At 47.5% G+C, this 26,463-nt stretch overlaps 1 protein-coding gene across 2 annotated transcripts in view; it reads right to left on the reverse strand.

Moving 5' to 3' along the window:
* IMPDH2 (inosine monophosphate dehydrogenase 2) overlaps positions 1-26,463 on the reverse strand; it is a 357,233-nt gene that overhangs the window by 54,518 nt on the left and 276,252 nt on the right. For both annotated transcript variants that reach the window (XM_086939329.1, XM_086939328.1), the window contains one exon: positions 1,815-1,958. In XM_086939329.1, the coding sequence (XP_086795455.1) occupies positions 1,815-1,958 (144 nt within the window). The remainder of the gene's footprint in view (positions 1-1,814; positions 1,959-26,463) is intronic.

Consider the following 26,463-nt stretch of genomic DNA (forward strand, 5'->3'; position numbering starts at 1 on the left):
TTTTGACTATCCTCTCTATCTTGGACTTCATCAGAAGAGTCATCATCATTATCAGGCACTCTAAACACATCATGCCTTTCAGTCCCAGGCTGTTCACTTGGTCTCAGAGGTTGATGCCACAGGAGTGGATAAAGTTTGCTGAGGCGGTGGCAGAGGAGGTGGAATGGATTCAGACGTCTGAGATGGGAACCTCTTTTTATAGTCTAACATCAACTGCAGATCGTTTATCAACGAAGATGGCATGGCCATCATCTCCTGGCCAGATGTTTGATGATGCGTGTCCTGAGGAGTGAATTGAGATTCTGGATGATGTTGATCCAGGAAATAATCGTCAGAATCAGAGTCCCGATACTTCACTTGAAGTTGTGAAGGACTATATGCATCCCCATATGGACTTTCGTCGTCATCCGAATATTCCTCCTCCAGCAGAAGAGGTGGAGGCAATGGTGTTACCCTACGGGGTGATGTCAGCCCCGGCGTAATCAGTCTTTTCCTTATAGAAATCCTTACTTTTTGGATCGTCGACGGTGCAGTCGACGAGGGGATCGTCGTCGCTGGAGAAAGTACTGTCGTTGATGGTGGAACAGCCGTCGACTGAGGACTGATAGTCGATGGGATCGTCGACTAGGTGGATGTCAGGATCCTTGTTGACGTCTTCCTCGATGTCAACGTAGACGACATCACCGTCGACTGCGAGATCGAAAGCCTAGACGACGAAACCAAGGCAGGAACTGTCGACGACGAAGTCATAGTCGACGATGTCGTCGCTGAAACTCTCGTCGACGGGCCCGCCGACAGAGTCAATTGAAGCCAATAAAGTTTTTGTTATAGTCGTCGACGTACCCGAGGAGTCCGTCGTCGATTTTCTTCTCTCCTTTTACTTCCTGAGGTGTACTTGAAGGTTTTTATAATATCTTCTCTTTTTATGATGGGGAAGAAGCCACAGACCTGGCCCTGGCTTGCCTTTTTTCCAGATGGCACCTCAGGGAGGAGTCCCTCTTTCTCCTTTAGGTAGTGAGGAGATTTTTTGGGACTAAGCCTTTTAGACCTTTCAGAGGTCTTTTGAGAGGCCTTAGCAGGAGGTTTAGCAGATGTAGAAGGGGAAGACCTACCCCTCTTTGTAGACCTTCTCGAAGATGTAGCTGAGGAGGAATCCTCACTTTCACTGCACAGAACCTCTTTCCGAGACTTCATTTTCTACAGCAAAGTCGAAGTCTTCCTTCCCGGTCTCTCAGTCTTAGTTGAGAAGGTCCTGCAGATCTTGCACTCCGTGGCCTTGTGGTCTGAATATAAGCAATAAATACAATCTTTATGCTTATCTTCCACATAAAGTCTTTTCTTTGAGCAAGTAGCACAGGCTTTGAATAGAACTTTTTTTTCAGACATCCTGAAGAGAAATAAGGTTGTAGAAATCCAAATGAAGAGAAAACTGAGCAGAGCTCAGAGGACATTCCCTTAGCACAACATGCAGTAGAAAATCTGAGGCTCTCTCCTGAGCGTTCTATGGGGTGAGGCTGATCTGATTGTGTAAAAGAGACCAAAAGTCTGCAACCACCAAAGAGGTAGACAGGATACAAAATGAGATGAGGCCTAGGCCTTACTTTCTCTTTTGTACATACTGCTATGGTATTTTCTATTTACAGAGGCTCCCAGGCTGACGACGGGGGAATGATACAAAGCATGGGAATCTATGAAAGTTCCAATACTGGGGCAATCATATTTAAGGAGGTTTCTATAATTAAAATAGGGAGTAGCAGCTTTAAAATAAAGTAAACCAGAAAGCACAGTAATTTATTTACGAGATGCATGCTTACCTGAGTTGCGTGAGACTCTTCGAACCAATGTCCTGACAGGAGTGCTGGATACCAGCAATCAGATATGGAATGAACTTGTGGATGGAGCCTTTGTCTTGAACAGCACCAGAGACACCCTGTGCCACTTTTATTTTATCGGTCTCACTGAGAAGATAAAGATCAATATAATGTTAGGACAGCCCTCTGCACCATGGAAAGAAATTTAACAATATGCAAAATATGTAAAAAGTAGTACTTAAATTCAAACTCACCATACTCAAGGGGTTCGATTAAAGGTAATGCTTATATGCCTGGTCTTAGAAACCGGGGGTTTCTTTAGCTGTGTGCCACACATGCATATTATATAATATGTGGGACAATGTAATGTCCCTTTCATGTACTGCATTTTAATTTCTAATTGTAGGCACATTCTGATATCCTAATGCGCCTAAGGATAAGTTACTTACCTGTAATCCTAGTTCTCTTCCAGGGGTATCCTCATCAAAGTCACAAGCACTGAATATTCCCGCCCATGTGCGGGACCCCGGAAACAATATAAATATATATGTAAAAAACACATCTCGTTCCAAATATATGTAAATACATATATCATTTTTCTCACACCAATGCAGCTCCAAACCCAAGGCTAGACAGTATAAACACTTGTATATGTACAGCAATTAGAAAGGAAACAAAACACATTAGGTCAAATAATCCGTGAACTTTGTGTTTTAATGAGTAAAAACACCCATACATTCTGCAAATTGCTCATAAAAGACATTGTCAGCCATATGCAGCATTGAAAAATGAACACAGAAAACTGAAAGCATTTTCAGTTAAAACTGACCCTAGGCTTCCCATCAAGCCTCAGGGGTAACAGTTAGGTCAGTTGATCTTTGCATAACCCTGGAGTCAGGGCTAAACTACAAGTCAGAAACGTGCATCTCTCAATTACCTGGGGAGGAGGGCGGGTGTGCTTATGACTTTGATGAGGATACCCCTGGAAGAGAACTAGGATTACAGGTAAGTAACTTATCCTACTCTTCCAGGGGATCCTCATCAATAGTCATAAGCACTGAATAGAATAGCAAGCCCATCAACCACCTGCAGGTAAATGAGAAGTACATGACCCAACTTAAAAAGACTAATCACAACAGCCCGAATCAGCTACTAAACAGATACCTCAAGGAGGCCTGGCCTACCTGGGTATCTGCTCTCGTGTCAGAATCAAGACCGTAATGTCTGGTAAATGTATGGACGGACCTCCAGTTCGCCGCCTTACAAATCTCAGACATGGGCACATTAGTGAGGAAAGCCGCAGTCGCAGCTTTCCCTCTGGTGGAATGCGCTCTGGGAGAAACCCCCAAGGGTTTCTGCGCCAGCTGGTAAGCAAGTTTAATACATGAAACGATCCATCTTGAGATAGAACGCTTCTAGGCAGCATGACCTGTCCTGATCGATCCATAGTTAACAAAGATGATCAGAGTGACGAATAACCATAGACCTATCTAGATAGAACTTTAAAACTCTTTTCAGGTCTAAAGAATGCGGAGCCCTCTGAGCTGGTGTAGAGGGATTGGGAAAGAAAGTAGGCAGAGAAATGGTCTGATTTACATGAAAATCTGACACCACTTTAGGCAAGAAAGATGGATGCGTCCGTAGCACCACTATTCAAATGGAACACCGTATAGGGTTCAGAGGAACAGAGAGCTTGAATCTCGCTCACTCTGCGAGCCGATGTGATTGCTACCAAAAAAGCTGCTTTCCACAAAAGAGGTTGTAAAGTAGCTTTATGAATGGGTTCACAAGGTGGACCCATTAGCTTCGATAGCACCAGGTTCAACTCCCAGGGAGGAGAAGGAGGACGTACTGGAAGGTATACTTTCTTTAACCCTTGACAGATGGTAACTGGAAAAAAGAGGTTTGAGAAGGTGACCGCCTATAGGCTGTTATAGCAGCTAGGTGCACCTTGATGGAATTAAACTTTAAACCTGTTTTAGCAAGATATAACATAAGGAAGCACTTCTTCCTGACATTGAACGGGATTATGATCATTCTGTATACCCCACATATAAAATCGCTTCCACTTGCATGCATAAGAATGTCTTGTGGAGGGCCGCCTTGCCTCTTTAAGGATGAACATGCAGTCCTCTGGCAGCCCTAGATGCCCGTCCTGTATGACCTCAGGAGCCATGCTGCCAAGCTCAGCGATGGAAGGTTGGGGAGGTAAATCCTCTCGTTCTATCTTGGACAACAGGTCCGGCCTGCATGGTAACCTCTTGTGAGGAGTCACTGACAGGTGAATCAGGTCCGTGTACCACCATTGCCGCGGCCAGTCCAGGGCGATGAGGATCATCATCGTGCATGAATGTGTTAACTTGCTCACCACCTTCGGGATCAGTGGAAGTGGTGGAAAGGCTTACACAACTTCCCCTTACCAGTCTATCAAAAGAGCATTCCCTCTCGTCTCTGGCCGGTAGAACCTAGAGGCGAAGTCTTGGCATTTTGTGTTTTGGTCGTCCACGAACAGGTCTATGGTGGGACGACCCCAGGATTGGAAAATGTCTCCTACCACTGCGTCGTGTAGCACCCAATCCTCCTGGTCGTCGAAATGATGGTTTAGAGCGTCCACCCTCACATTCTGCTCTCCTGTGAGGTGGACTGCTGTGATGGACAACTTGCGAGCCAAAAGCCAATGCCAAATCTGTTGTGCTTCCAGCAACAGTTCGTGAGCGCGTTCCCCCCTGCTTGTTCAAATAGTACATTGTGGTGGTGTGGTCAGTCTGTACTAGAACTGAAGCTTCGTGAATCGAGGGAAGGAACCCCTTGAGAGCTAGATGGACTGCTCTCAACTCCAGCATGTTGATGTGGTAGGTACTTTCTTTGTGCGACCACAGCCCTTCCACCTGCAGTTGACCCATGTGTGCTCCCCAACCTAGAAGGGAAGCATCCGTGATCAGAGTCTGCACAGGAGGAGGTTGATGGAACAGAACTCCCACCTGCATATTTTGTCTTTTGGTCCACAATGGAATGGAAGCTCGAGCTGCGTCTGAGAGAATGATGTGATCGTCCCAGCGAGCCGATTGCTGGTCCCACTTATCCTCCAGATCCTGCTGAATAGGACGCATTCGAAGTCTGGCATTCGGGACCAGGAAGATACATGATGCCATCGACCCTAGCAGGGAGGCAATCCGGCGCACTTTCTGAGCCTTGTTGCGGAGCACCAGCTGACATTTGTGGGTTATCGAAAACTGTCTCTCCTCCGAAGGAAACACTTTTCCTACTTCAGAGCCTAGCAGAGCTCCTAGGAAGTGAATCTTCTGGGTGGGTTGAGACTGATTTTCCGAAGTTGACATGGAGCCCTAGTCGCTGGCAGAGCTGTATGCAAGCCTGGAACAGACTTCTTACGCTATCTGAGAAGGGACCTTTCAACAGCCAATCGTCCAGGTATGGGTATATGAAGACCCCTCTGCGGCTGCTACCACTGCAACACACTTTGTGAACACCCGGGGAGCCGACTTCAACCCAAACGGCAGGACTTTGAACTGATAGTGCGAGGTCCCCACCCGGAACCGAAGAAATCTCCTGTGACTGGGGTGTATTGGAACATGAAAGTAGGCATCTTGGAGGTCCAGCGAGGACATCCAATCTCCCCCCCCTGAGATGTGGATATATTTGGTGAAGCGCCAACATGCTAAATTTTTCCTTTTTGACTCACAGATTGAGACTTCGCAAGTCCAGAATAGGTCTGAATTCTGCTTTTGCCCCTTTTTTTCTGACCAGAAAATATTGGGAGTATACCCCTTTGAGACACTTCGAGAAGAGTGGCCACTTCTTTAAGCAGAAGGTGTAACTGATGATTCTATGTTGCCATCGGGGGAACAGGTGGAGGCTGAGGACTTAAACGAAGACACTATCCATTCCGAAGTGTAGATAACACCCATCTGTCGTTTGTGATGTTTTGCCACTCTTCCAAATGACCCGCAAGGCTTCCTCCCACTGGAGTGGTCGACGGCGCTGGGGAAAGGAAAGACTCATTGCTTGGACTGAGCTTTGCCGGTGTTGTTGCCCTGGTGTTGATTCCCTTCTCCTCTGGAATTACGCTTTCCTCTATACTGGGACTTTTGCTGACTCTGCTGGTCTTGACTCTTCTGCCAGTTAGGGGTTTGAACCCGTTGTTTGGAAGAGCCCTTGTTGTAGGAGAGGTATTTTTTTGAATTCTTTTTTCTTTTCGAGACCCACCGCCTTTAGAGTATCCAGCTCAGTTTTCATGCTCTGCATCTTTGTCCATGCTCGCTCCAAACAGTGAAGTCCCCGAAAAACGCAGGTTCAGAATACGCGCTTGGGCTTCTGGTTTTAAAGCAGTTAGGCGCAACCAGGATGATCTCCTTGCCAATATTCCGTGGGCATATCCATGAGCCGCCAGGGTCGCCCCATCCGCTGCGGCATCTATAATTTGGTTGGAGACCTGACTGCCCTCCAGAAGGATTTCTTCAAAGTCCTTACGGTCTTCCTGAGGGAGTTTGTCCACAAAACGCTGTAGAGAATCCCACAGGGACCTATCGTAATGTCCCAAAAGGGCCTCTGCATTAGAAACCTTAAGAAAAGACGCTGAAGTACTGCAGACTCTTCTCCCCCACAAATCTTGCGTCTTGCTGTCTTTGTCCGGAGGTACAGTAGCAGAAGAGGAAACCGCACTGGATTTCCTCACTGCTGCGATGATTACTGAGTCCGGGGGAGGATCAGCCTCTTCTGGAGATTTGTATTTCTTCAGGATCCTCGCTGGAGCCGCTTTGACCGTTGCTGGAGTGAGGAATACCACTATCACCGGATCTATAATGCCAGGAACTAATGGCAAAAGGGTTTAGGTGCCGACCTGTGATGCAGCGTTTCAAAAATCACTGAGGTCTTGACCTGCGGAGTTGTTAAGGGAACTCCCAGTTTTATAGCCCCTCTACCCAGTATATCCTGAAAGGAGAAGATATCCTCGATCGGAGATACCCTTGATGGAGGGAAATTCGTCAGAGTGGGCGAGTATTCTCTATGGGAGCGTGTCGGAGACGTAGAGGTAGTCTGTGATCTTTGTTCTCTCCTCCTGCTCCTAGATCTGGATCTACGCCTGGAGGCACGAACTCTAGAGCGTGATCTTTCCCTACGGCGAACCGGAGAGCGTGATCTTCCTTTGGACCTCACCGGAGAGCGAGACTGTTCTCTAGACCTAGAGAAAGTCTGCTGCAATCGAGATGCCGTCTCTTTATCTGTAGCCCAGTTGTGCAGCGGTGCATACCATCGTGGAGACAGTCTGACGGTAGGAGGCTGCTGTGCGGCATCCCTCACTGGAGAGCTTGCAGGTGCTACATCCTTTCGCCCCTGTGGAGGAGGTGAAGGGGAGTGTCTTGATTCTTCGCCGCCTGACGTGTAAATGATCACACCCGGGCCAGAAGATGATCTTGATGAGGAAGACACTCACAGGAGAAGCAGTGCGACTGAGAACCACGATGCTCTGGAGTGCTCTTCCTATAGGTGTGACCGATTCTCTCTGGAGAGCCCTGGTCCCCTTCCGCAGCTGAAGCTGTTCTTGAGGACCTCTGGGATGTAGGCATATGTCTCGAAGACGGAGCCGGCCGGCTCGATGTCTCGGTGTGTTGCACCACCACTGGCTGATGAATCAGAAGAGATTGCGCTGGAGTCCCATGTCTCGACGTCGAACGCCGGGGGGTAACGTCGACTGAGGAGTCCTCGACGTCGAGCGCCTATGACTGGATGCCGAAGGAGGATGCTGGGTCGCTGAACGCCCTCAACTGGAATGCCTCGACGTCGATAGTCGATGACATGGCGACGACGGAGGGTGCCTCGACGCCGATCGTCGATGACCTGGCGACGACGGAGGGTGCCTCGACATCGAGCATCGATGATGGGACGCTGACAGAGGATGCCTCGCCGGCGAACGCCGGTGACTAGGCGTCGAAGACTGGACCTGAGGCTTCGACGACGGAGGTCTCGACGTCGATCTTCTGCGCTACAACGTCGACCTCTCCCTCGACGCTGCACGTCGCCCGGTTGACGGCAGTGGAGTTACCTGGACTCTCGACGCTGAAGTCTTCACCGTCGAGGGGAGTTGACTCGTCGTTGGAACCTTCGACGCCGATCCAGACGCCGAAGGAGAGAAAGTCGGGACATCTCTCGACGTCGACCGCGCCCTCTGATTTTTCTATCTCTTTGGAGACCTAGCTCTCTCAGAAAACCCATAAATCCTGATTTTTTCTCTGTCCTTGAGTTCTACTTGACAAGGACTTGCAGTGATCACAGCTTTCTGGAGAATGAGAGTCAGGAAGACAGAGGATACACACAGGATGTGCATCAGTCTTAGCTTTCTTCTTCCCACAGGAAGAGCAGGGATCAAAAAGCGAAGGCATTTTTGACCACAAATTAACCTTTTTTTGAGCCCAAAAAAGGCAGCACTAGCTCTCTAAGGCTAAAAGCTGTCGAGTGAAGACAAAAATTGAAGGAAAACACCAAGTATTTTTGACAGACAGTCAAAAAAAGGTGGGAGCTGTTTAAACAGGGTCCTGACTGAAAGAGCCGGAAAGAACAAGTGACCTGTCACCCCTGAGGCATGATGGGAAGCCTGGGGTCATGGCTGCCTTAAAGGCACGGTGACAGTTTTAACTGAAAATGCTTTCAGTTTTCTGTGTTATTCACTTTTCAGTGCAGCTTATGGCTGACAATGTCTTATGAGCAATTTGCAGAATTTATGGATGTTTTTACTCATTAAAACACTAAGTTCAAGGATTATTTGACCGAATGAGTTTGTTTCCTTTCTAATTGCTGTACATGTACAAGTGTTTATATTGTCTAGCCTTGGGTTTGGAGCTGCATTGGTGTGAGACAAATGATATATGTATTTACATATATTTGGAACAAGATATATGTTTATTTTACATATATATTTTTATATTGTTTCCGGGGTCCCGCACATGGGCGGGAATATTCAGTGCTTATGACTATTGAGGAGGATCCCCTGAAAGAGAACAAGTTACTTACCTTCATTAAGGCTCTTACTCGTGCATACTCCTCACCTGATAATAGATGCCAAAGCAGTACCTCTCCACGTAACCTATTTTGTGTGGACTCAGACCAAAAAGTCTTGCAGGACCAAGACAACTAATCATCCTGCCCACAGGATCTGGCTGTCAAGGCAGTAGTGCTGCATGAATGTATGCATCAATTCCCACTTCACGGCCTGGCAGATTAGGTCAGGAATGCTGTATGCCATCTAGGCCTGGGCGGTAAATTCTGTTCAGCTCATGGAATTTGCAGAATTTGGGTAATTTCACATTCCGCGGAATTGCCAAGTATTCTGTGATCCTCAGCTTCGCAGATTTTTTGCTTGTTCACGCTTTCAAATTGCATGTTCGCAAGATATTCTACGTGCAGTGGAGGTGCAGTGAATAACTAAGCTTCTGCTCGAAGGCCATACACATGGGGAACGAGGAGACCAAGTTAAGGTCCCATTGTGACATCACAAAATGTTTGGGAGACTACATTTGTAGCAAACCTTTGATAAATCTCAGGAGGATTTCAACAAGGACAGTTGGTCCGAAAATACAGAAAGGCCAAAAGAGCTGCCAACTAACTTTAAATAGTGCCCACTGCATGGCCTTGCCTGTTTGTAAGAGATCAGTCTTGGGTATGCCACACCAGACCACAAATTGGGATTGTGTTCAAGCAGCCACCACAGCAAACCTTGCATTTCCCCCCCAAGATGGATGGAATCAGATTGCCATGAAGCTGGAATGAATGAAAACTTTAAATTCCATTGTAAAGTACACGTCATGTGTCTTAGTTAGGCCCAGGAAGGGACACTACCATTTTCCACCACATACAGGTTTCTTACAGTGCCCTTCCCTTTCAAACATATGAGTGCATGACAATGCATGACAATGCTGGATTCATTTCTCTGAAATTGCCTCGCTTACAGATTTCACTTCATGAGACCATTATCACTACAACTTGAACACAATGTACAAGGCCTCGACACACACTGTGCAAATGTTGTTCTATTTTTCATCCACGAGGCGACACAGCTATCTATAGACAATAACAATGCTGACATGCCTAGAGGACTGAAAAGGGTGCTTTTCATTATAAATTAACAAGCATTTCCGGGTTTAGGTAGACAAGTGTTTTGTGGTCATTGGTGAGGTCTCTACACACTGAAGCTTAGGCCCAGCAGCGTGCTGATCTCTTCGAAGGGTGTCCAGCTATTGAACAAGACTGGGACTTACATTTATTCCTTTCAAGTAACGGGGGGTGGTTCATCCAGTAGGGGGATTCTTGGCAGGAAAACATACGTACCCTAGACACTTGGGTTAGGGACTGCATAGTAGGAGTACGCCTGATTATATTGTGTTATTTGCCTGCATATATACATTGCTTTAGCAGGTTGGTGGAACTTCTTCTGTTCACTGTCCTGGTGCTGCTAATAACATATCTACTTCTGTCTATTGATCATTGCAGCCCATATCTTATACAAGAATCACGTTGGATCAATAAACATTGAAACTTCCCACTGTGTATTCCTTGTATATTTCTCTCAGAAGAGAGCACAAGTGAGGGTTGTAGATCTGTTTCCACAATCCCTGGGGGGATCAGTGTTCTCCTGTTCAGTGGTTGCCATAATCATTTGCTACCCGCCTTGATTTAGGGATATGCATGGTGGCACTTAGCTAGCTGACCTGTATGACAACATATCCTGAGGGGGTGTATATTCTCAGTCAGGCACCATCTGGACGGTTATGTTGTCCACAAACGTGCAGTACCTACTGTGAGGTGGAAACTACACAACAAAGTTCCACCAGGCGAGGAGGATGCATGCGGCCAAACATCCTGCTCTTACAATGACCCAGAGCAGTATCATAGCCTGAATATTCTAGGCTTGCTGCAGGAAAGCCCGGAGCTTCACTGTGTCCAGGATTGTCCGAATGAATGGAAGCCTCTGCAAAGGAATCAGGTGGGACTTTGGCTCGTTACCAGTGAACCCCCAGGATGTCAAGATGTCGGACACTTTCAAGAGGTGGTCTATGACGGACTGCGGCAAACCCGCCTTCAAACGTTAGTCGTCAAGTTACAGAACTACTAGTATCCCTGACCTCTTAAGACAGGCAGCACAGGAAGACATACCGAGGCTGAAGTTCCAAAATAGGCGAGTGCCCCCCCCCCCCTCCTTTTTTCTAACAAGGAAATGACTAGTATAATAGCTCTTTCCCTCGTCTTGGAGAGCAACAGCCACAGCTCCTGTAGCATGGACTAGAACTAGTCTGAAATTCGCTCTGGTGTGGTAGGACTAGTGGGCAGGAAAGAGACAAGAGGCAGGGCAGACATTTTCATAAATCTGGCACAATCTGCAAGACCCATATCCCAGATGCGATAGTCAACCTGGGAGGAAATGCTTAATTCTGCCACTCTCGGGTAGGCTGTGTGCCATTAAGAAACTAAAGTGGTTTGGCGTCCAATGAAGCAAGAGAAGAGAAATTAGAAGTCTGATGTCACAAACACTGCATGCCAGAACCAGGCTGACTGCTTCGAAAGGACAGGGGTGTCTGCTGAATAACTTGTTGAGAAAGCTTGGTCTATACACCAGCCCTCTGCAATAGCCTGTAACCTTTTGAAATGGATGTGGAAACTGTGCGGCAGTAAGACTCTGGAGCTATAAGTTTGATGAGAAAATCCGGATCACCAGGCCCTGCTCTGTGACATTTGGCTACCTACTTATTCATAGGCAGGTAAGAACTAGGCTTTGACAAGGTATCCATTAAATGATCAGGGAGGGCATCATTAAAAGGGAGTGAGGACTTAGGTTTTGCCACCTGGGGTGTCAACGTCCATTAGAACATTTGTTTTGGCCTCAATGGGGGGAACCTGCAAATCTATTGCTTCAGCTGCCCTTTAGACCACCACTGAAAATGAGGAATTCTTCTATTGGTGGTATAAATGGCGAGTCAATCTTTGCCTCGAGTGAGGTCTCCAGCCCACTGACATTCTGTAAATTAATGTTCATGGTAGGTACCATGAGGGGGGAGCAAGTCACCAAATCAAAGTCTTCTACATCCGGTGGTGCCACCAGCTATGGTAAATGATCAGAGTCGGAACCAAAAAGATACTGGAGCCTCTGTTAGTATGTCCAACATTGCAGGGACATTGGTTTAGAGTCGGAGTGCATGTTGACCGGTTCGGCTTTTGCTATTTCCGATCACAACATTGGTTGGGATCGAGCATAGACTATTCTGTATCCAGTGGCATAATCACAGGCATTGAGGTAGCAGGGACTGGTATGCATCTTGGGACTGAAGTAGATGCCTATACTAGCATGGATATGGACCAGTAACGTGACAATGGGGACAGGCGCTTCTGGGGGCGGACCCACTGGCAGTAACCAGACTGGAGACCAATGCGGTTCCATGGGGGATGAAGGCGCCTCCGAGGGAGCTGAAAGTGCAGCAAAGATTTGCAGCATGGCATTCTTGAAGCCTACTATCTGATGTGGGGTCACCAGCGGCCACAAAAATCAGGCTGCATCAGGAAGAGCCGAGGATTCAGCTAAGTAACTGGTAAACTCAATGAATGCAGCTGCCAGAGTGGTGGGATGGATAGAGTCCTGCTTCACTTGAACTTAAAACAAACCTTCAGGTGCGAAGTTGAGCAGTCGTATGAGCATCGTCATAACCAAGACTGAGTCACAGGCCAGGACCTTGAGTGTAAGCAGGACCAAAGCAAAAGCTGCAACGTCTTGCATCCCCTTTGGGTGCATGAGGGCACACTTGTCACAAGAGTAACATCTGCAGCCCAGATATTGTGCGGATCAGCTTCCTGACATTGTAGCACGTTTTGAAAGAAAACAAGTTACTTACCTGTAACTGTGGTTCCCCAGTATTGGTAACTTTCATAGATTCCCATGCGTTTGCATCATTCCACGTCGTCGGAATGGGAGTCTCTGTAACACAAATAACATAGCAGTAGGTACAAAAGAGAAAGAAAAAGCAATAGGCCTCATTCCCTTTTGTATCATATCTGCCTCTTTTTGTAAAAGAGACCAAACTTAGGCATCAGCTAATCAGAGCCTCAGATTTTCGTAGCCATTGTGCAACAGTCACCATATCTGCTGAAGGCTGAGCTTTCCTCGGAGAGGTGGGTGAGCGCATGGGAATCTATGAAAGTTACCAATACTGGGGAACCACAGTTACAGGTAAGTAACTTGTTTTCTTGCCCCAGTATTGGAACTTTCATAGATTCCCATGCTTTTGTAGCAAGCAAGCAGTCATCCATAAGCACATTTTGTGGCATAAATAAACATTGCAATAATCATCATTACATGAAAAACAAAATGTGCAGAATAAAAGGAAGGCGGGATAGACTAGAAAAGCTCACAAATTAGTGGAAGAGGTTCCTCAGGACCGCCTGGCCCACCGCCGTATCTTCCTGGTGCAAGGAATCCAAGCAGTAATGCTTTGTAAAGGTGAGCACGCTGCTCCAAGTCGCAGCTCTGCAAATGTCTTTGATGCGCACTCCCACGAAGAGAGCTGTTGAAGAAGCCACCGATCTTGTGGAATGTGCTCTAGCCCTGCTGGTCAGCGGCTTTCCCGCTGTATTATGACAATGTAGAATGGCACTCGTAATCCACCTAGCAATACCTTGCTTGGAAAGAGGGAGGCCCGTCGAGGACCACCGAAAGCAATAAATAATTGGGAGGATTTACGGAATCCTTTAGTGAGATCCAAGTGAAATTTCAAGCATCTTTGTACATGCAGAGAATGTAGAGAGCTCTCCGCTGGTGAAGTAGGGTGCGGAAAGAAAGCTTTAAGAATAACAGGTTCATTGAAGTGGAAATCCGGGGTCACCTTGGGTATGAACTTTGGATTAGTCCGTAAGATTACTGTATTTCTTTTGAATTGGAGAAACAGCTCTTGGATTGTGAGCGCCTGCAATTCCCCAATGAGTCTTGCTGATGTGAGCGCAAGAAGAAGAACAAACTTCCATGAAAGGAATTTAATGTCTGAGCGATGTATTGGTTCAAAGGGGCCCTTCGTGAGCTGTGTGAGGACCAAATTCAATTGCCACGTAGGAGGCGGAGGCCTCACCGGGGGATAGACACGGAACAATCCATTGAGAAACTGTTTTATTATCCTGGAAGACCAAAGAGAAAATCGCTGCCAAATGAACTTTTATGGATGAATGGGCCAGCCCAGACTTAGCCAGGGATAAAAGATAAGGCAGAATTTGAAGAGGTTGTGAAGAGAAGGGGTCAACATCCTCTTTCCTGCACCAAATGCAAAATCTTTTCCATTTGAGACAGTAAGTTGTTTGTGGAAGGGGCTCTAGCCTGGGAGAGAACTTCCTTTATTTCAATTGGGATGGGAAGGTTCATAAACTCTCGCTGCTCAGGAACCATGCTGTCAGGTGCAATGACACTGGATCCGGATGCCAAATCTGCCCGTCGGACATTGTGAGAAGATCTGGAATCGTTCGCAAGGGAAGAGGAGGAACCAGCGATAACAGGTGGAGTTCCGTGAACCAGAACTGTCTCGCCCAAGCAGGGGCTATCAAGATCATTTTGCATGGCTCTACCTTGATCTTCTTGATAAGCAGCGGGATCAGTGAAATGGGGGGGAAAGCGTGGACAAATGTCCCTGACCAGGCTATCGTAAGTGCATTCCCCAATGATCCTTGGTGGTGAAGCCTGCTTGCATAAGAACGGCATTTCTTGTTGGTCGGTGTGGCAAATAGATGAAACAAGTTACTTACCTGTAACTTTAGTTCTCCAGTATTGGTAACTTTCATAGATTCCCATTGCTTGTATCATTCCCCGTCGTCGGAATGGGAGCCTCGGTAATAATATATATATATATATACCTAGGTAAATACACCCTAATAGGTGTAAAAAAGGTAAAAAATTTAGGCCTAGGCCTCATTATCTTTTGCAGCCTATTGCTGTCATTATGTAAAAAGACCCAAAGTCCCCTTAGCAACCAATCAGATCAGCCTCACCCTGTAGAACCTTCCTGAGAAAGCTCAGAGCCTCAGATTTTCGTAGCCGTTGCTTTGCCACATAATCACCTAGCCCTAAAGTGAGCTTTCCCAGGGGAGGCGGGTGGGCGCATGGGAATCTATGAAAGTTACCAATACTGGAGAACTAAAGTTACAGGTAAGTAACTTGTTTCTTACTCCAGTATTGGAACTTTCATAGATTCCCATTGCTTGTATCAGAGTAGATAGCAGTTAGCATACCTCAAACATTTCGTGCACAGTATAGAATCATTATCAGCCAATGACCTCACAGATTATAACAACTATAAAGCAGTAACAAAGCATAATAAACGAAATGTTTGAAAAAACAGGAGGAGGGAAGAGAGGAAAGCTCACCTCTTATTGGAAGAGATTTCTCAGGACTGCCTGTCCTACAGCCGAATCCTCCTTTGCAGCCGCCTCCAGGCAGTAATGTCTCGTGAAGGAGTGCGTACTGCTCCAGGTGGCTGCTCTGCAAATGTCCTTTATGGATACTCCAGCAAACAGTGCCGCTGATGCTGAGACCGACCTTGTGGAATGTGCCTTCACCTGTCCTTGTAAAGGTTTGCCTGCCGCCTGGTGGCAGAACCGGATCGCACTAGTTATCCATCTAGATATCCCTTGTTTTGACAAAGGAAATCCTTTCCTTGGGGCTCCGAAAGCCACAAACAGTTGGGGTGTTTTTCGAAATCCAGCTGTGCGTTGTAGATAAAATTTCAAACATCTCTGAACGTCCAGAGAATGAAGTGTCCTCTCAGCCTGGGTTGAAGGCCGAGGAAAAAAAGATTTCAAAACCACTGGCTCGTTAAGATGAAAGTCTGTCGGTACCTTCGGAATGAACTTGGGGTTCATCCGCAGGATAACTGTATCATTCTTGAACTGTAAGAAGGGTTCTTTGATGGTTAAAGCCTGAAGCTCTCCTACTCTCCTTGCAGAGGTGAGTGCCAAAAGAAGCGCCACTTTCCATGATAGGAACTTCAGGTCCGCTTTATGCACTGGCTCAAATGGCGGTCTCATTAGCTGAGCCAGGACCACATTCAAGTGCCACACCGGAGGTGGGGGCCTAACTGGCGGGAAAACTCTAAACAGTCCTTTCAGGAATTGTTTGATTACTCTCGCTGATAATAGAGAGGGACCCGATCTCGTTCTCCTATACCTGGAAATAGCTGCCAAGTGGACCTTGATAGAAGCATGAGCCAGACCTGCTTGTGCCAATGAAAGAATATATGGTAAGAGTTGATGCGGAGCTGACGAGAAAGGATGTACTTTTTCCCTCTGACACCACAAATGGAACCTCTTCCATTTCGCTCTATATGTCTTATTAGTGCTAGGGGCTCGTGCCTGTGCCAAGATGGTCCTGCATTCTTCCGGGATGTTTAAATCCTTAAACTCTCTGTATTCAGGAGCCAAGCCGCCAACTGAAGCGAGCTCGGGTTCGGGTGAAGAACTTGGCCGTTGTACATAGACAGAAGTGTCAGTTTGGGTTGCAGATGAATGGGTGGTGTCTCTGATAGGAGAAGCAACTCCGTGTACCAAAACTGGCGAGCCCAGGCAGGCGCTATTAGTATCATCCTGCACCTGTCCATCTTGAGTTTCTTGAGGACTCGAGGAATTATGGGAAATGGCGGAAAGGCGTAAACAAACGCGCCTGACCAGGACATCGAAAGGGCATTCCCCAGTGACCCTCGATGGTGTTCCCTGCTTGCGTAACACCGGCATTTCTTGTTCCCCGGTGTTGCAAACAGGTCGATCGCTGGGGTCCCCCAACGGGAGAAGATGTCCTTGATCACTGCGTCCTCCAATTCCCACTCGTGCGAGACTGCTCTCAGGCGGCTTAGCGTATCCGCCTTCGTGTTGCATACTCCTGGAAGGTGTTCTGCTACGAGTGTGATGTTCTGCGCTATCGCCCATTCCCACAGTATTTGGGCTTCCTGTGAAAGCAGTGGCGATCTTGTGCCTCCCTGCTTGTTGACGTAATGCATTGCGGTGGTGTTGTCCGTCCGCACCAGGATTGCTGAATCTGTAATCCTTGGGAGGAAAGCCAACATTGCCAGTCGAATAGCTCTTAACTCCAGAACGTTGATATGTAGATGACGTTCTTCCTGAGTCCAGTGACCACTGACCTGGAGGTCTTGCATGACCGCTCCCCAACCTTGAAGAGAAGCGTCCGTGGTAATGACCTGAGGAGCCCTTGCAGCCTTGAAACTGAGTCCCACAGTGAGGTGAGATCTTTTCATCCACCATGAAACCGACCGTTTCATCCGCTGGGTTATCGCCACCCTGTCGTCGAACGAACCTTCCACTTGTCTCCACTGAAGGTCCAGCTCCTCCTGCAGGGGGCGCATTCGCAGTCTGCAATGCGGAATCAATTGAATACAGGATGAAATCGACCCTAGAAGAGATTTGTACATCCTGACTGTCATCCAACTTCTCTTTTGGCAACGGGTGGCTGACGATATGAGTTTCATCTGTCTCTCTTCCGATGGGAAGGCTTTGCACTCCTGAGTATTGAGTATCGCTCCCAAGAACTTCACCGTACTTGCAGGCTGAAGAACTGACTTTTCCTTGTTGAGTTGTAAACCCAGATGAATAAAGAGGTTCAAGCACGTGTCCACTGCCTTCGATGCCTCTTGCAAGCTTGGGGCCTTCAGCAGCCAGTCGTCTAAGTACGGGAATACTTCCAGCGACTGTCTTCTCAGAAATGCTGCTACCGGTGCCAGCACCTTTGTGAATATCCGAGGAGCGGACTTTAATCCAAATGGGAGCACCATGAACTGGAAGTGACTCTTGCCTACTGTAAAGCGAAGGAAACGTCTGTGAGCTGGATGGATCGGGATATGAAAATAGGCATCTTCCAGGTCTAATGTTGCCATGTAGTCGCCTGGGTTCAAGAGGCGCAATATGTCCTGGAGTGAAATCATCCGAAACGATAGTTTCGTGAGATAGGTGTTGAGCTCCCTCAAGTCCAGGATAGGACGCCACTTTTGTTTTGTCTTTCGGATCAGAAAAAATCTGGAATAGAAACCTTCTCCCCTTTGTGATAGGGGAACACGCTGGATCGCCCCTTTTTGAAGCATTTGTTGAGCTTCCTCTTGAAGAAGGTTCAGATGGCTGGAAGTAGCGGCGTGGGGAGCTCTTGTAGGTGGAAAGTCCTGGAATTCTAGAGTATGCCCATTTCGGATGATATTTAATACCCACTGATCCGATGTAATCTCTTCCCAGCTGCTCAGATGTTGTGATATCCTGCCGCCCACTGGAGATCCCAGAAGCGGAGGAACAGTTGGCAGAGTCGGGAGGCCGCTATTGACGCTTGCCAGCGTCCTTGCCCTGACGCCCCTGTCGTCCACGAGCGTTCTGGCGAGAGAAAGACTGGGATTGCGACTGCCTCTGATAGTATTGATTGCCGTACTGGGGCCTGTAAGACTGCGACTGCTGTGAATATCGCTGTTGCTGATAACCTCCTCTAGGTGAAGAGAAACCTCTTCCTCGTGCTCCACGGAACGGTGTCTTTCTATATTGCAGGTTCCCCAGAGCCCTTGCTGTCTCTGTGTCCTTCTTTATACCCTGTAGGGTATCGTCGACATGTTTCCCAAACAACATGTCCCCGTCGAAGGGCAAATCCAAAATCCTATTCTGGACCTCTGGCCGGAAGTATGTAGCTCTCAGCCATCCTTGTCGCCGAAGAACCGCTGCACTGCCTAGGGCACGGAAAGAGATGGTGGCGATGTCCATCGCGCAGTCAATCATTTCCGAAGAGGAACGTTGTCCCTCTTCCAGAAGTTTCTGTGCTTCCGCTTTCTGGTCATCCGCTAGCAGATTCACATAGTGTGCCACATCACTCCACATCTGGCGGTCGTACCTTGCTAGGATCGCCAAGGCATTCGCCGCTCTGACCAGCAAGCTAGCCATCGACGAAAAACGCTTCCCAGCGTTGTCCAACCTTCTACCCTCCTTATCCGGCGGAGTCGTGAGGGTGGCCGAAGGATTCCGCGATTTCTTCTGTGCCGCCTGCGATATGACCGAGTCAGGTCTAGGTTGTCCAATCAAACAGGCGGGACTGTCATCTGGAGCTTTATATTTTTTCTCCAAGCGCGGAAGAGTTGGAATGACCGTCGCTGGGGTCTGCATCACTTTCTTCCCTTCCTCCCATATGTGCTCCACAATGGGAATCGAGCGCACGGCCTTACGGTATGCCTCTTTGAAATCGTATAAAAAACAATCTGTAGATGTTGTCGGCATCGCTAACTTAAAGCGCGCTGTGGCTCTTTCCATCAGGCTGAAGAAACCTCCTACATCAGCCGGAGGCGAATCGACCGGGTCTGGCACTGGTGAAGCCGGATCCGGAGCAATATATTGGTTCCATTCACTCTCTTGATCTTGGTCTTGCCCCGTTTCCTCTTCATCCGAGGTATCCACTTGGACTTGCGGAGGATATGCCCTCTCATGTTCTTCCTGTGCAGGCCGCACTGACTGTGCTGCCACCACCTGCGGTTGAACCTGTGCTTGACCTTCCACAGGTTGCGACCCCTTCTTGCTCCTATACTCCTCCAGCATAGCCCTCAAGTCTGTCAAAAGACTTATAGGCATCGATACCATGCCCTGCTGTGGTTGGGTATCTTGGTATGCAACCTGTCTCTCTGGCCGCTGTTCCTTTTGATAATAATATTCCTCATCCAAATCCGAATCATGGTATTTCAGATTCAATTGTGATGGACTGTAAGCGTCCCCATACATCTCATTTTCCTCTTCTGAGTAGTCATCTTCATCCAACAAAAGGGGTGGAGGTAATGATGGTACCTTCCTTGGAGAAGTCATATCTGGGGTTATCCTCCTCCTTCTGATGTTCTCTGGCGCTCCTGTCGTCAACGGCGTTGAAAACAAATCCACCGTTTCTATATTCTGAATCGTCGTCGACGGCATCGTCGACGAGAGTCCCTTCACCGTCGACGGCATCGTCGACGGAACCATCATCGTCGTCGGGTTCACCGTCGACGGGATCGTCGACGGAACTGTCATCGTCGACGGGTCCATCGTCGACGGGCTCGTCGACGGAGCTGTCGTCGTCGACGGGCTCACCGTCCTCGTCGACGGGATCGTCGTCATCGAGATTGCCACCGTCGACGGAATAGTCATCGTCGACGGGATGGTCTTCGTCGACGTGGTGGTCACCGTCGACGTGGTCATCGTCGACGACGCCGTCGTCGATCCAGTCTTCGTCGACGGAATCGACATCGAGGTCCTCGTCGACGCTCTCGTCGTCGTCCTCGTCGTCGCTGGATGGCTCGTCGACGACTGAGGAGACAAAATCACCTCAGATGATTTAGAGTCCTTCTTGACCCCTGTAGAAGCCTCTACAGTCGGTTTTTTGACGGACTTGGCTACTTTAACCTGGTGGGAAGGCCCAGCCGAGCTCTCATCCAGTTTAGCCTTTTGCACCTGCAGTGCCTGCCTTTCCCTCTCCTTTACACTCACGTGAGGAGATTCGATAGGCCCTGGCTTGCCAGACCTATCAGAGGTCACACGCACAGCCTTTAAGGGGGGTTCAGTTGAAGTGTCCACAGACGATCCGCCCCTCTTCAATGAAGTCTTTGAAGATGTTGATCTGGCATCTTCCTCATCACCAGACACTACTTCCTCCCTCCTTTCCAACTTCCTGAGCCACAGAAGCAGCCGTCCTTCACGATCACGGAGGGTTTTAACAGACATTCTCCTGCATATACTACACTTATCGACCTTATGGTCTGGGTATAGACAGTAAATACAGTCTTGATGTTGATCCTCTGTATAAAGTCGTTTTTTGCCACAAGTGGCACAAGACCTGAAAAGGCTCTTCTTTTCCTTATCAGCCATGACAAAGCTGAAAGAAATCCTTAAAGAAAACTGTTTAAACAGTACCTCAAGTTGAAGTTAGAGCAGAGCTCTAAGGAGACTCCCTGTCACCAACGAAGCGGTAGAAAATCTGAGGCTCTGAGCTTTCTCAGGAAGGTTCTACAGGGTGAGGCTGATCTGATTGGTTGCTAAGGGGACTTTGGGTCTTTTTACATAATGACAGCAATAGGCTGCAAAAGATAATGAGGCCTAGGCCTAAATTTTTTACCTTTTTTACACCTATTAGGGTGTATTTACCTAGGTATATATATATATATATTATTACCGAGGCTCCCATTCCGACGACGGGGAATGATACAAGCAATGGGAATCTATGAAAGTTCCAATACTGGAGTAACTATCGTAGTCTTGCCCCACTGTCGGAAGCCCTCATCCAGAACTTGCTGGTTCAGTTCCCACTGGTGACTGACTGAGGAGGACCTGCTTAGTCTGTCGGCATTTTCGTTTAAGACTCCTGGCAGGTTTCCGCCGGCAGCAAAATCCCATGATGGATCGCCCATTCCCAGATTTCTTGAGCTTCTTGAGACAACGGGAGAGACCTGGTTCCCCCTTCATTGTTCACGTAATGCATGGCCGTGGTGTTGTCCGTCCGGATGAGAACTTTGAACCTCTTAGGCGAGGGAGAAAAGCCTGAAGAGCCAGTTTGATTGCCCTGAGCTCCAAGACATTGATGTGGAGCCGACTATTCTGAGGAGACCAATGCCCACTGACATGCAGGTCCTGCAGTACTGATCCCCAACCGTCCAACGACGAATCGGTCGTCACCACCTGAGGAGATGGATCGCTTATGAAGGATAGACCTTGGGACAAGTTCTTCTGCTTGGTCCACCACAAGGCAGCTTTTTTCCTTGCAGAGGTGATGGTCACCTTGTCGTTGAACGATCCGTGAACCTATTTCTATTGGATGTCCAGTTGCTCTTGAAGGATGCATCCTCAATCTGCAGTGTGGAATTAGAGGAATGCATGAAGAAATTACCCCCAGAAGGGATTTGTAACGGCGTACTGAAAGACACCTTTTTCGTAAGTCTAGCGCCATGGTCTGCAGTTTTTCTTGCCTCTCCAAGGTTGGGAAAGCTTTTTTGAGATTCAAGTCTAAGGTGGCCCCCGGGAAGCGTGCTGTCCTGGACGGAACCAGAGATTATTTATCATTGTTCAGAGTGAGACCCAAATTCTGGAAAAGTTTTGTGCATGCATTGACCGCTTCCCTTGCAGCCTCCCTGGACGGAGCCTTTAGCAACCCATCATCCAGGTAAGGGAAGACCTGAAAGTGATTTTTCCGTAGAAACGCAGCTACTGGTGCCAGCACCTTCGTGAAGATTCTCGGAGCTGAGCGAAGTAAAAGTGTAAAACCCTGAATTGAAAGTGACTCTTGGCTACTGTGAATCATAGAAACCTTCTGTGTGCTGGGTGAATCAGCACATGACAGTACGCATCTTCGAGATCGAGCATGGCCATGAAATCCCCTGGATTGACAAGCCGCAGAATGTCTTGGAGAGACCATCCGGAAAGATAGAGAGATGAGATAGGTGTTCAGCTCCCTGAGATCTAAAATTAGGCTCCATTTCTCTAGCATCTTCCTTACCAGGAAGAACCTGGAATAGAATCCTTCTCCTTTTTAGGCGGAGGGGACCGGCTCTATCGCTCCTTTCAGGAGCATCTGATGAACCTCGAGCCGCAGAAGACGCAGATGTTTTGATGGAATGGCAGCAGGGGGCTTGGATGGTGGGTTTTGCGTGAATTCCAAAGTAAGGTCCTTTCGAATGATGTTGAGCACCTATTGGTCTGATGTTATCTTGGACCAATTCCAAAGGTATTGTGACACCCTGCCTCCTACTGATCAATTTCGCAGAGGTGGGCACAGTAGGAAGAGCCAGGAGGCTGCTATTGTCTCTTGAACGTATCACGTCCTTGGCGAGCCTGCTTCACTCTGTTAGGCCTTGAGAAATTCGAGGACTGACCTTGCCTTTGCTGGTACGGTTGGCGGTACTGTTGTGAGCCTGAGCCATATGTTGAGTACCTTTGCTGTTGATAAGAGCCTCTGTAGGTGGTGCCCTTGCCCTTGGAACCCCTAAAAGGAGCTTTGCGGTATGAAGGGTACCCAGAGACTTGGCAGTCTCAGTATCTTTTTTAATATCTTGGAGGTTGTCATCAATCAGCTTACTAAAATAATGCCTCTCCATCAAAAGGTAAATCCAAGATCTTATTTTGGATTTCGGGCCTGAACCAGGTCGGCTTAAGCCATCCCTGGCGACGAAGGACTGCAGCTCCAGCCAAAGAATGAAAAGCTGTTGTGGCAATATCCATGGTACAGTCTATGATCTCCATTGACGTTGCTTCCCCTTCTTGCAAGATCTTTTTTGCCTCTATCTTGGACTCCGGAGGAAGTTGATCTAAGTATGGCGAAATATCACACCAAAGTTGGCGATCGTACCTGCCCAATATCACCAAGGCATTTGCTGCTCGCCATTGAAGAAAACCTCTTTCCGACGTTGTCCAATCTCCTGCCCTCTTTATCCGGAGGAGTTGTCAAAGGAGCTGAGGGGTTGCGAGACTTCCTTTGTGCGGCTTGTGAGATCACTGAGTCCGGTCTCGGGTGTCCCGTCAAAGACGTCGGACCATCTTCAGGCGCTTTGTATTTTTTGTCGAGGCGCGGTAGTACAGGGACCACCGTTGCTGGATTTTTCATTGCCCTGAGGCCTTCCTCCCAAAGATGTTGGACAATAGGAATAGATCTTCTTGTCTTCTTACAAGGTTCCTTAAAATCATATAAGAAACATTCGGTGGCCACAGAAGGCATAGGCAGTTTGAATCTGCCAGCCGCTCTCTCCATTAGTTTGGGAAACCCCCCTATATCCGCTGGCAGGGAGTCCACCGGATATGGACACGGAAATGTTGGGTCTTGGATGACATTCATCCCATTCCACACCTTGACCAGGCCTTTCATCAAAATGTTCATCTTAATCCGATGAATCATCATGGGTGTCCAATGGCATTGAAGACTCCTGTGGAACTGGTGTTTGTGGCCGAGATGACACCTGAGCCGGCATTTCAGGAGTAGCCATTGGTGGAGCCGCAGGGACAGGCAAGGCCTGCACAGTCGGAACATCAGCAGGTTGTGAACATCTTGACTTATAGTCTCTTGCAGCATATTGTGAAGGTCCTGCAATAATGACGATGGTATGGACACCATGTCCTGTCTCGAGTACTGTTGTGGCTGGGTAGAATGATGGGGATAACCACATTCCTGGTTGTACTCTTCGTCAGAATCTGTCTCCTGGCTTTTCACCAAAAGCTGGGAAGGACTGTTCGCATAGCCATACGAGTCCTGTCCGTCATCTTCTGACTCGTACTCATCCTCCTCTAGAAGCAGAGCTGGAGGCAAGGGGGTAACTTTCCTAGGAGATGTCATGTCCGGAGTAATCCTTGGCATAGAGATGGTTATCCTCTCCTCAGACGACAAAAATCTATCCCGTCGACAATGGAGTTGTTAATATTGCCGTCGTCGTAGACGACGCAATAAACGTCGAAGAAAGAACACTCGACGACGAGATGGGCGACGAAGCCCTCGACGACGCCACAGTAGTCGTCACGACCGTTGACGAACCTCTCGTCGTCTACATAGATGTCGACGTTGCTGTCTTCCTCATCCTAGTCGACGTTGCGGCCGTAGTCGACATCCTCGTAGACGATGCGGTCACTGTCGTAGACTACTCCTTCCAAGTCGACACTCCCGTCGACGTTGATTGTCCCGTTGACGAGCCAGTCGACGGTACCATTTTAAGTGAAGGATTCAATCTCTTCGTCGACGAAGCTTTTGTCGAATGCGCCTTCACCGTCGACGCCTTGGTACTTCTGTCAGACTTTCCAGAAGACTGAGAAGAAGGTTTTTTGAAGGCTTGATCAGTCTTCATCCCCGAAGAAGGCTTAGATGGTCCCAGCCTCTCTTTTTCACCATGGTGAGGAGATTCGACTGGACCTTGGCTCTCAGACTCTCTGGGGGTCTTTTTTGAGGTCTTAGAAGGATGCTCCAAAGAAGAAGAAGGGGGGGGGACAACTACCCCTTTTGACTGACCTTCTAGAAGATGACGCTGATGAAGATACCTCACTGTACCTGGAGACTGTCTTTTCTAGACTTCAACTTCTGTGGCCAGCTAAGAAGCCTACCCTCACTGTCCCTATCCACTGTACCCACCATCTGGAAAGAGGCCATAGTGAAACCCATCCTAAAGAAGCCTAACTCCAACCCCAAAGAAAACAACACTTACAGATCTCCCTTTTACCTCTTTGAGAATGTCCTTAAAACAATAGTAAATAAACAACTGTCAGAATATCTTGAGACTAACAACCTGCTTGACCTTTCCCAGTCCGGTTTTCGGGCCTTCCACAGCACCGAAACAGCATTGCTGGAAATAGTAGATAATAGTAGATAAGGAATGTGTTACTTACCTGTAACTGCGGTTATCCAGTATTGGTATCTTTCATTGATTCCCAAGCCTGAATCATTCCCAGTCGTCGGGATGGGAGTCCCCGGATTCGGGCATGCGAATCTATGAAAAATGTCTGACTTTTTTTTTTTTTTCACTATATGGGACAGATACATGTAGGCAGACCACACAGACCTTGTGGGCATATAACTGAAATTCATCCTTCCACATCAACGGCAGTTTGAGAAAATGGATGGTATTCTAACTAAAATATTTGTGAAGAAAAAAATTAAATCACTCAACAGTAGGCGTTAAAGGTCACGGAGGGAAAAAGTCAAATGATTTTCTGAGAGAAAAAGCAAATATTTTCAGAAATGTGAAATCCCCACAGAGATCCTGCTGAAGCAAGTCAAGCGAAAATAAGAACGGTTTCTTGGAATACAACTCAATGCATTATGGGAAGGGGAGCCTCCCAGGTCCTTAAAGGGGCTTATCCGGCTACATATTCTGCCTTTATGTACACAATACTTAAAAGGGTTTTTGCATGACAGGTAGTACAATCCACTACATTTTGGAAACTATAGAAATACTATGGATATTCAGGAGAAAAATGACCCTTCTGATAGGCTTCCATGGTCTATGATTTTACATGAATTTACGGAAAAAGACATTCTAGAATGGAATTTCCTTGAAAACTATGAAAGGTGTTTCTGGTGTCCACATATGCAGTTTAAAATTATTTAAGCATTTGGAATGGATATGGCCGATGCAGAAAACTTATTTCTATGCTACAAGACCCAAGGATGAACATGTGCTTTAAAATTCGTGTTACTTTACATACTCCAGATTAACAAACACTTAACCAGGTTGATATTTTATTACGGGCGGTTGCGATGAAGAAAGAGGGACACAATTGAAAACCTTTCAGCTTGTAAGATCTACTTTTGTGGATACATTTAAATACAATAGACCATGTTGCCTTTCATATTACTTTAACAAATTCAATTAAATTGCCAGTGCATTGGCAAGGTTTCGTTTTGTGTGCATATAACTTAATCTCGCCACTGCAGATGAGGAGGCAAAGTATGAGGCTTCTTGTATGACTCCTTGAAAGATTTGAGAACCCCTTCACCCAAAGCAATGCACACATAGTCCACTTATGCCTGCAAGAACACTGCAAGTACCTGAACTCCTAAGTGAAGTCTCTCTTCACCACTATGCCTAAAACATTTATCAAAAACACATTTATTGTATGGTAACATGTGAGGAATTGTGTAACACCACAACACTCCATT

This window comes from Lissotriton vulgaris, chromosome 9, assembly GCF_964263255.1.
Source record: "Lissotriton vulgaris chromosome 9, aLisVul1.2, whole genome shotgun sequence".
NCBI lineage: Eukaryota > Metazoa > Chordata > Amphibia > Caudata > Salamandridae > Lissotriton > Lissotriton vulgaris.